General features: G+C 35.0%; 1 protein-coding gene across 1 annotated transcript in view; it reads right to left on the bottom strand.

The window, feature by feature from the left end:
• PKHD1 (PKHD1 ciliary IPT domain containing fibrocystin/polyductin) overlaps window positions 1-12024 on the bottom strand; it is a 452170-nt gene that overhangs the window by 138474 nt on the left and 301672 nt on the right. The window contains exons 53-54 of the mRNA XM_040249475.1: window positions 9936-10049; window positions 7445-7532 (exon numbers count right to left, since the gene is read on the bottom strand). Of these exons, the coding sequence (XP_040105409.1) occupies window positions 7445-7532; window positions 9936-10049 (202 nt within the window). The remainder of the gene's footprint in view (window positions 1-7444; window positions 7533-9935; window positions 10050-12024) is intronic.

Here is a 12024-nt window from a genome sequence, read left to right as displayed (position 1 = left end):
TGCCTTCTTCACATCTCTACTTGGTGTCTCCAACTTAGCACATCCCTGCCATCATCCACTCTGACAAGTCTGTTCCTCTCCCAGTCTCCCCAAATCAGTGCTTTCTTCCACCACCCACCAGGCTGATCAATCAAAAAACCTGCAGGACTCCCCCTACCTCAATATTCAGTACATCGGCAATCAGACAGTATCATTTCTTCTCTCCATCTCCACTGCCTCCTCCCCGGTCCCAGCCACCATATTTTTGACCTTAGCTGACCTCCAGATACCCCACCTTCTGTCCTTGTCTTCATGATACATCAACTTCATAGCAGCCAATTGTTGCTGTTTAGTAGTTAAGTAGTGTTAAGTAGTGCCTGACTCTTTTGCAACGCTACAGACTGTAACCCACCAGGCTCCTCTGTCCATGAGATTATCCTGGCAAGAATACTGGAGTGGGTTGCCATTTCCTTCTCCAGGGGCTCTTCCTGACCCAGGGATAGAACCCCGTGTTTCCTGCATTGCAGGCACATTCTTTACCACTGAGCTACCAGGGAAGTCCAAGTAGTTTTCAAAACCTAAATCAGATTCCATCAATTCCTCTGTATAAAACTCTCTGTAACTTTCCCTTTGATCCCTCACATGTAAACAAGGTACCATGTGACTTAGCTTCTGTCATTTCCCTTCTCTACAAAGATCCTCCCTGTCCACTCAGTGTAAAAGGATACACCTCATATCCCCCAGCTATCTTGGATCATACCACCCAGTTTATTTCCTTAGTAGCACATTTTATAATCTACAACTATGTAACTATGTCCTTTATATTTTTCAATTTGTTTGTTTATCGTCTATCTCCCTCCACTAAGATGTAGACTCCCAGATGACACCCATTTCTTCAAATTGCCTTTAAATGTACAGTGGTTATAGCCACACCCGGCACACAGTAAATACTCATCAGCTATTTATTGAATGACTAATATCAATAACCTCAGATATGCAGATGACACCACCATTATGGCAGAAAGTAAAGAGGAACTAAAAAGCCTCTTGATGAAAGTGAGAGTGGAGAGTGAAAAAGTTGGCTTAAAGCTCAACATTCAGAAAATGAAGATCACGGCATCTGGTTCCATCACTTCATGGCAAATAGATGGGGAAACAGTGGAAACAGTGTCAGACTTTATTTTTGGGGGGCTCCAAAATCACTGCAGATAGTGATTGTAGCCATGAAACTAAAAGACACTTACTCCTTGGAAGGAAAGTTATGCCCAACCTAGATAGTATATTCAAAAGCAGAGACATTACTTTGCCAACTAAGGTCCGTCTAGTCAAGGCTATGGTTTTTCCAGTAGTCATGTATGGATGTGAGAGTCGGACTGTGAAGAAGGCAGAGCACCACAGAATTGATGCTTTTGAACTGTGGTGTTGGAGAAGACTCTTGAGAGTCCCCTGGACTGCAAAGAGATCCAACCAGTCCATTCTGAAGGAGATCAGCCCTGGGATTTCTTTGGAAGGAATGATGCTAAAGCTGAAGCTCCAGTACTTTGGCCACCTCATGTGAAGAGTTGACTCATTGGAAAAGACTCTGATGCTGGGAGGGATTGCGGGCAGGAGGAGAAGGGGACGACAGAGGATGAGATGGCTGGATGGCATCACCGACTCGATGGACGTGAGTCTGAGTGAACTCCGGGAGATGGTGATGGACAGGGAGGCCTGGAGTGCTGCGATTCATGGGGTCGCAAAGAGTTGGACACGACTGAACTGAACTGAACTGAAGCACTGTCTGCTCTGGCTACAGTACTCTTCACACACACCCTGCCCCTACTTTGCTTAGTGAATGCCCACTCATCTTTCATTTCCCACCTTTGAAACCACTCTTCAGGGAAGCCTTCTCTAACCTCAATCATTGCCTCAAGTTCTCATGTTTTTAGAATTCTATACCACCTTCCTTCATAACCTCTATCATAGATGTAATTTTACATTACTTTTTATTTGACTAATGTCTGAAGGCAGAGATCATGTCAATTTTCACTGATAATTGTATATTCAGGCAACCGTTCAATATCTGACATATGGTAAGAATTCACAAAAATTGTGTTGAAATATATAACAATGTTAGCATAACTACAAAAATAACAACTTTCTATTAAGATATTCTGTACTTAGAGAAAAACACACCAAAGCAGCAGCTATCTATCAACTCATCAAGTTTCCTTGCTGTGCTATATGTCTTTCAGACATTTATTTACATATATGCATACATAAATATTATTTTTAGTTACAAAAGTAGGCTAATATGTAATATTTCTCCCCCATCCCCACTGCTTATATCTCTTCCCCTTTGTCACCTGGAATTCATTCTTTTTCACTTTTGCCAATTTGAAATTTTAAAATGGTATTTAATTTTCATTTGCTTAATATTTATTTCGGTTCTAGTACAGAACATTTTTCCATATGTTTGTTAGTCAGATGCATGTCTTCTTTTGTGATTCATGCAATTCATTCAACTGTTTAGCAATTAATCTTCTGGTATTCATATTGTTTTCTTTTTATTCTTAACAGTGCTTTACATACAAAAATATTAACCCTCCATACGTACTATTGTATATTGCAAATATTTTCTCATTTGTCAATTGCCATTTTATTTTGTAACTGACATGCAAAAATACTGGTCTTTTTAATGTTGCCAAATCTATTATTTCTCGCTGTTATGTTTGTTGTCATTCTTGTTATGATCCCACAAGTGTTTCCTAGTTCAAAATCATACAATATTTACTTAAATGTTCTTCAGATAATTTTATGGTTTTGCTTTATAACATTTAGTCATTTTAAAGTCATCTATAATCTACAGTATACTTGCTCTTTGGAAGGAAAGCTATGACAAACCTAGATAGCATATTAAAAAGCAAAGACATTGCTTTGCCAACAAAGTTTTGTATAGTCCAATCTATGGTTTTTCCAGTAATCATGTATGAGTGTGAGAGTTGGACTATAAAGAAAGCTGAGCACCAAAGAACTGATGCTTTTGAACTATGTCCCTTGGATTGCAATCAAACCAGTCAATCCTAAAGGAAATCTGTCCAGAATGATGCTGAAGCTGAAGCTTCAATGCTTTGGCCACCTGATACGAAGAACTGACTCACTGGAAAAGACCCTGATGGTGGGAAATATTGAAGGCAGGAGGAGAAGGGGATGACAGAGGATGAGATGCTTGAATGGCATCACCGCCTCGATGGACGTGAGTTTGAGCAAGCTCTGGGACTTGATGATGGACAAGGAAGCCTGGCATGCTGCAGTCCATGGGGTCACAAAGAGCTGGACATGACTGAGCAACTGAACTGAACTGATAATTTACAGTAAAGGATAAAGTGGGAATCTAATTTTATATTTTTCCAAAGCATTGACCAATTATTCCAGCACAAATTTTCAACTAAATGGGAAGCCCTTAAAATTGAAATGCTAATTTATTCCAATTCTATTTGAATATTGCTATGTAGTCTATTGCTGTGTAGTCTCTCCAGTTCTGGTGCCAATAACAATAGTTACTCACATTAAAGGTGTGTGGTGTATATATATATATATATATACACATATATACAAGGGATCTTCCCAACCCAGGGATCAAACCAAGGTCTCCCACATTGCAGGCAGAATCTTTACCAGCTGAGCCACCAGGGTAGCTCAAGAATACTAGAGTGGGTAGCCTAGTCCTTCTCAAGTGGGTCTTCCTGGAATCAAAGCAGGGTTTCCTGTACTGCAGAAGGATTTTTGAGCTACCAGATGAGCTACCAGGGATGCAATATACATATATACACACACATATATATGTATGTATTTAAATAATTGATGATGTTTGGCTATCTTCAAGTATTTATTATACCAAAAGACATAGATTTAACGAGTCAGATCCCAAATGCATTTATTTGGTTTGTGATTAAATTTGCATTAAATTGACACGTTTAAAACATGGAGTTTTTCCATTTATGTTTTGCGTCACCATTTATTCTGGTCTCCTTTATGCCTTTGACTAGTGTTTTACAGATCTGTGGCTCCTATAATTTCACTTGTTTATTTATAGATATTTTCAATTGAAATTTTAAATAACACTGTACACTGTAATTTAAAATGTTATTGCTCACATATTAAAAGGCTATTGATTTGTGCTCTTACTGAACACTCCTGTTTTTTCAGATGATTCTCTACTTTTCTAGAAAAAAAGTGTATATAATCTGCAAAAAAAAAAAAAGATAATTTGAATTCCTCTTGGTAGTTACAGCTGATTTTTTTAGTTACAGTATTTACTTGATTCAATATATTGGCTAAAAATTTGTAAACTATTTTTAGTGATAGCTGTAATATACTGTGATTTTTAATGTCAGTTTTTCAATAGAAAGGAAAGTTGCTTGTATAAGAGAGATTTTTTAATTATTTATTTTGTATTATTACTTAAAGCAGTGATTCTCAACTAATGACTAAACCACCCCATTAAGAAACATATCGTTATAGTCTTAATTTATCATTTATTCCAAGAATGCAAGCTGAATTTTACTAAATGCATTTCTGTTTTGTACCAAACTAAACAAATTCTTAGTCTTTATATTTTTTTATTTAGGTAAGTTATATTAATTAATTCATTTCAAACCATCCTGCTTTGCTTGAATTAATCACTCATTTTCCAATAAATTACTGGATTTCATTTGTTGCTGTTTTATTTAGGATACAACTTGGATGTTGCCTCAGTTTTCTCTTTTTGAGTTATCTTTAGCAGCTGTTTTAAAAATTATTTTATACATGCTTGCTAAAACGAATTGGCAATCTTCACATATTTTTCTATGCTATAGAATAGATTTTACAACACAATAAGTGTTTGTTGACTGCATGAATGGGTAGAAGAACATGTCATAAATTTATTTGAACAGAATGTATTCTTGGAAATAAATATTTGATAACTATGATTTTTGCTGTTATTGGTTCTCTCAATTTTTAGTCTTCTTTAGACAATTATGATCATATATGTTTCTATATATAACTTATTTTTTCTTAATTTCAGAATGATACTCTATAGATATATGTATTTTTAGATTACAATTTTAATCTCTTTGATACCTATTATATTTGAATCCCCATTTCTGAATTATATTTTGTTTTGTGTGCTTAGTTATTAAAGATTATACCAGTACCTCTAAAAAAAAAAATCAAGTCTACTAATTTCCTACTTTGTAAATTACCAATTTCTGTCTTTATCAGGTATGGAATGATTTCATTAGGCTTGTGGTTATTTTGTTTCTGGTTTCTAATACTAACAACCTGGTTCATTTATTTTTATATTTTCTTATTCAACAATAAAAGCATTTAATGTGATGACATGTATGATGTCTTATTCAATTATTTGCATCACTATTATTTTCCAAGTATTCTATTGATAAAAGTTTGATCTCTTTGATACAAAAGTTATTTAGGGGAGGATATATCATTTTTTTTCTTCCATCTTGCAAAAGATTAAGACAGTTGGCTAAAATTTTGTGTTAATCTCTGTTTATTTTACTGTGATTATGTGGTATATAATTTATTAAAATGTATTAAACTTTTTAATTATAATTATATTGGGGTAAACATATATTTTATATATAGCAATTAAACTGTCTTTACTATTTAGTCATATTTCTTCATATTTTCTTTAAAATTGTAATCTAATTTAAAGGTTTAAACTGAAAGAGGTAAGCAAACTTCATTGCCTTCATTATTATTTTTGTTTCTGTTAATTTCCTTTCTTTTTTTAGAGATTTACTTTATATATTTCATATATAACATAAGATATTATGCTATCCGGTATAAAACTTTCCTTACTGTATCTATACTCATATCTAGACTTTCATTACTATTTCTGTTTCTGGTAATTTCCTATCACTTTTTTTTAGCGATTTACTTTATTTCTATATTATCTAGTGTAAAACTTTCCTTACTATACCTATTCTTATTAACCTTTTGACAATTTCTGGATTTCATTTGCATTCTTAAATTTTAGATTCAGTTCAATCTCTTTATTAGAACACAGTTTTTAATTTTTTTCAGTTCTTGCAAAGTGAAAGGTATATTTTGCTCTCATATGTGAACAGCATTTTAGCAGGGTTTATGTTTATAAGCCAAACCTTTGCCTCTAATCATTTTTCCCTACACATGTATAGATTCTTGCACTACTACCTTCTGACATTTAATGGTGTAGAGAATTCTAATGTTATCAAGCTTTATGTCTTCTTTTGTTTTTCTTTTACTTTTTTCACTGTTTTTTCTTGTGCTGTGAGGATTTGGAGCAGTCATGATTCTCAATGTTGTTCAAATGAAATGGAACTAATTCCAAGTCTTTTATGTGTATCTTAGTTAAGTTTTAATTATTCTTTGTGGTGTCATTATTCTGGACTCTTATTAAAAAGAGCCATCACCAAAATGTGCTTTTATTTTCTATTCTCTATTTCTAATACCTTCTCTTTTATTATTTTATCTCTCGATCTTATCTCTTCATTCATGTAGATTCCATCAGTTTCTTTTTTATGTTGCCTACTCATTTCATGGGAAAGGGCTTGGCAACCCACTCCAATATTCTTGCCTGGAGAATCCCATGGACAGAGGAGCCTGGCCGGCTACAAGTCCATAGAGTCGCAAAGAGTCAGATACGACTGAAGCGACTTAGCATGCACAAATGCACTCACTTTGAGGCAGCGGTGATTTCACTCTTTATTGCCATCAAGGTATTATTAAATTCCATCATTGAATTTAAATTCCATAACATTCTGTATATACTTCATCTCACTCATTTTATCTCATCATTTCAATTCAGATATTGTAGTCCCACCTCATATTTTATCTATTATCTCATAGAATTCATATTTTTTAAAGAGTTACTGACAGCAGTAAACTTGTATTATCTAAAATTTACTCCTTACTTAGAGAATGAACTTATGGTTGCCAGGGGCAAGGATGGGGGGAAGGGATAGTTATGGAGTTTGAGATGAACGTGTACCCACTGCTGTATTTAAAATGGATCAACAAGGACCTACTGTACAGCACATAGAACTCTGCAAGTGTTATGTGGCAGCCTGGACAGGAACGGAGTTTGGGGGAGAATGGATATATGTATATATATGGCTGAGAACCTCACCCAAAACTATTGCAACATTGTTAATCAACTGTACCTCAATACAAAACAAAAAGTTTAAAAATAAACAATAAAAATAAATAAATAAAATTTACTCCTTAAATAAATTATATCCTCCCCCACCTTTTGCTTGTTTTGTTCTCCTATTATATTACAGAGTATATTTTAAATCCCTGTAGCCTTTAATATTTCCCACTTATCTAACCTTGAATTATGATTCTTAATCTAAAATTTAATTTCCTATTGTAACAAAACCTCCAGCCAAAGCAAGTTAAACCAAAAAATATATCCCCCTAAATTACTCTCATTCCTTACCTCTCATTGCCTGAAGCAATGTCAGCCCCAAGACGTGTCCAGGATTTTTTAGGATAAGCACTATGAAGCTGAACTTTCCCAAACACTCCTGAAAATAAAAGAAGCAACAGTTTGAAAGGAAACTCCTTCCAAGAAAATTAAGACCACACAAGTAAAATTCATTGGAGCACTTATTGTGTAAGATACATGATACAGAAACTATATGTTAAGATGTCCACCTTATTATAAAAAGAACATTTAAGTGCTTTATTTTCAGCAGGTCACCTATATCTCACATAGCTATGAAACATTTTTCTCTTTAAAGCTATAGAGAAATGAATGCTACATCACACCTAGAAATCCAAGAGCTGGAAAACAGACCACTCTAACAGCTAACTAGTTAGATTTCCACCATTAAGTGTCTCCAAACCATTTGCAACTCTGTTGGAAGCTAACTGGTTTTGATATTTTGTATTATACAGTAGATTTTCTGAAGAAAAGGGTAATTTTGTTTCCTGAAAAAAGAGATTTGGTGCTATGAGCTTTATTTTCAGTGGTTGGACCACAGTGGGTTTTTTTTGTTTGTTTGTTTGTTTTTTTTGCATCACAGATATCAAAGGATAGATCTCTAACTCCTTTGTTTCAAAATATAATTTATTTCAGACTCATAAATTAAAGTCTTACCAGGGACATGCTTGATGAAGTCCAGTTTTATTCCTTCAGGTCTTTCCTCTTACACATTTTATTGCCATTTAAAATCACATGAGGCAAAATTCTCCATATTTTAGTCATCTAAACATGTTTTGAGCATGAAATCAGGCAGCACCAAAATTATGACTGTGCACCCTTAACATGTCTATTTATTTGTTATTAGATAAATAACCATACATACAAATGAATATATTTATACATGTTTGAATAGAAGTTTCTAGTATTTTCTTCCTGCACCCAAATGGATTGATTGCCTTCATACCCTTGGATTAATGTACCCCTTTTACTGAAATTCAAAGATTTCACAATTTTTAGCAGCAAATGCATAAATAAAGGAAGTAAACAATAGTCAGGCATAAATAGTATGCCTTGGGCTTTCATCCAATGTGAACTAAAAAAAGCTCAATTAATTAGAACCTAATCAACTATTTGTGTCAGCACCCACAGTTTTACCATACTCTCAGCAAAAAGTCAGAAGATAATAAAACTAAAATAAGGATTAGTGGAAATGAAAACAATATTGCCACTTTCAGGACATGTTGTGGAATCAGTCTTTCATAACAATAATAAATATCATCATTATCAAAAAATTAATCTTTTCCACTATTAGCTAAGAAAGCTAGACAGGAGAGGAACATGGAGTAATTTAGAAGAATTTCCAACAACAAAGATTTTAACATAAACCATTTTATTTCCTTTAATTTACCAGAAAGATTTCCTGATCATTCCCAGTCACCAAAAGTTTACTGCAAAACGACACAATTTCTTATTTGTTTCAAGAAGATTATAATACTCGTAGAGATTATTTTAAATTTTACTCATGCAGTGACAAACATTTCATTCCTTTTTCAATTTAGCATCAGAGAAATTTTCAAAAAACACTTGTTTGGCAATACAGCTGACACTGGGAATCAAGCTGCACACCCTCATATACTCTTAATGCAAGTCTAGTTCATGTCTTTGGTGGCACTCCATGGAACATAGTGGTTACCAGACAAAAAAAAGTCTGTTCCTGTTGTGATCCATCCAGTTTGTCAACTTGGAAAAAAGTAAAGTATTCCTTAACCTCATGTTCATAAAAAGATAAAATAAATAGCACATATGAAAAATCATTTGGAAGCAATAAAGCACTATCAAAGTATTATATGGCAATGGCTATACTTTATGAAACTAGGTTATCAAACCTCATACTATCCTAACGTGATTGTTTCCATTTTACTGAGTGACTGAGATCTTATAAAATTGGAATTGCCATACAGAGAAAAAAAGAAAATACCAGAAATCGGTAAAAAGTCTCTTATACTTTTCCCTTAAAACTGCTTTATTGTGTGGCCCTTACATCATACTTATACAAGCTCAGTCCCAGTTTCTTTATTCTTCTGTAGATGAATTTTAAAATAGGACTTGGTACTGTGGCAGTTTCAAATGAAGAAATTGTCAACAGTAAATGTTTCCTAGTAATCTATAGATCTATCAGTTTTAAAATATTATGAATAACCACACAGTATTCAAAGTTGATAATACAGACTGTCCAGCCTTTGGTGTCTGACCAGTCTGGATAAAAATCTAAGGTTCTGACAGCATAACACTGTATGGGTTTCAGCATATTGTTTATCATTTCTGAGTCTTAGTTTTGACATCTCTAGAACAGATACTCCTTATAGGAGAGCCATTAAATGAAATCATAAATATAAATTCTCTGGAAGAGTGCCTGGAATTTGGCAGGTGTTCTATGAATGATACTTCCCCATCAGAAAATGCATACATTTCATTTTTAATAAGAATGGCATTATACTCTTACCAACTGTTCCTGGATCAATATGAATTCCATTGAAACGGTCACAAAAGACTCCCTCTGAAGCTCTAAGGTGAATTAGAAGCTTTTTTTCTTTTTCTAAGGGATTATCTGAAGTACCTGTTTAAAAAGAAAAATATACAATGTAAATTTATTTGAAGTTAAGGAGATAGAAGGAAGTTGTGATGTAATTTTGAGGGTGCAAAACAGATGCTATAAAATAGAGTAAGTGGAAAACAGCCAATGTTGCACAGATGAAATAAGAAAAAGTAGAGAAATAAGATGCAGTAAACTTGTCTGAGGGAGACCGGATTACTGCTCAGTGGATATTCACTCTTTTTAAGGCAGAGTGTACTTTCCTGACCTATTAATAGTGAGCCTGGTCACATGATTTGTTTGGGCCAATGAAATTTGTGTAGAAGTGACAGTAATGCCAGTTCTGAGTTGATGCTTTAAAATGCTGGACACGTTTCATCTGATCTTTTATGATCTAAATAACATTTCCTGCCATGAAAAGAGAATTCCTTAAGTAGCCCCCAGGGTCTGGATGAAGAAACATATGCAGCAGACCCAAACAAAACCCCTTAGCTTGAACCAAGTGAAACTGAGTCTGGCATCAATATTTGTTGTTGAGAGCCACTGAAACTTGGGGATTCTTTGTTACCCAGCATTATTCCAGCAAAACCTGACTGATACGCTGTCTATGGCTGGATCCCCACATTGCTCTACATGTATTTTAGCAATTAATCTTCACAACACACCTGAGAAGTAAGATCTCATCTCAGTGTTAAATACTCATACAGAACGAGAAACAGAGGCTAAGGAATTCATCCAAATTTATCCAACTAGTAAGCAATGATCTGAATTTGAACAATGGTCTGTTTGTGCTGTGTTTTATGAAACAAATAACAGGTTATTATCTAAGCCTAAACTCCTTTAACAGCATAAGGACGCAATCTTCAGGCTGTGATGTTCAATGAGCAGTTGGGAATTACTTCTGACCTTAACCTGTTGATGTAAACTGCAGAGTTTGGTCACTTTCACAGAAAGAGACTTGTTTGGGGAAATTACTGAAACTGTGTTTCTGAGTATGAACCTATCAAAGATTATTTTCTTCAGGAATATATTTTAGAGGATATAAAATATTACAAAGCCCAGGTGGCGCTAGTGGTAAAGAACCTGCCTACCAATGCCAGTGCAGAAGTAAGAGATGTGGGTCTGACCCCTGGGTCTGGAAGATCCTCTGGAGAAGGAAATAGTACTCTTGCCTGGAAAATCCTATGGACAGAGGAGCCTGGTAGGCTCGAGTCCATAAGGTCGCAAAGAGTCAGACATGACTGAAGCAACTTAGTATACTTACTAGATTTTTAAAGAAGCAACTAATGAGATTATCTCCAAACTGGATAAAAGAAGCTGACAAAACACATCTGTTATCAAACATGTCTTTCCACTTTGAAATGCCTGAAAACACAACCCAGAATGAGGCTGCCAAATATGATACGAAGTAAATGGAAACTTAAAATTGCCTGGTTGTTCTTTTGGCTAAGTGGTCTTTCAGGGGCATAAAATCATGTTCCCCAGTTGGCACCCCATCTATACCTGGGAAGCCAAAAGCTCAGTGTGAGTTGCCAGCTTGCTGCATACCTAGCTCTATAGTCCAGGCTTCACAGCCATCGGTCTACAAATGACTGTTGAAAGTAAGACTCAGAGAGATAAGTAAATTTTCCTGCAGTCAAACAGTATGACAATGGGCATGCAAGAATTAGACCCCACAGCCTGTTTTCTCAATAAGATGGTAAAGTACTTGGTGGTTCCACCTAGGTACTCAGCTGAGTGATTAATATATCCTCTTAGCCAAAACAAAGAAGTGCTAGAGCAGAAAGAAGGGATGCTGGGGAGGAGGAGAATGTTCAGAAAATGTGTGTGGCATAGCTCTTATCTGGCGGTTTGAAGTCTGTCCAGTAAGCTGTTTTCCAACTGTGATTTCATTTATTTCACGGAGGGTAGTTTAGATTCTTGGGGGGGAAATGGCCTAGCACTAAACAGATACCAGAGAGAAAAAAAAAAAGTAGGACAGCTTTTGCCCTAGAGAAAT

Source organism: Oryx dammah, unplaced genomic scaffold, assembly GCF_014754425.2.
Source record: "Oryx dammah isolate SB20612 unplaced genomic scaffold, SCBI_Odam_1.1 HiC_scaffold_11, whole genome shotgun sequence".
NCBI classification, from domain to species: domain Eukaryota; kingdom Metazoa; phylum Chordata; class Mammalia; order Artiodactyla; family Bovidae; genus Oryx; species Oryx dammah.
The sequence above is the reverse complement of the archived record's forward strand: the minus strand, read 5'-3'. Positions and strand labels throughout refer to the sequence as shown.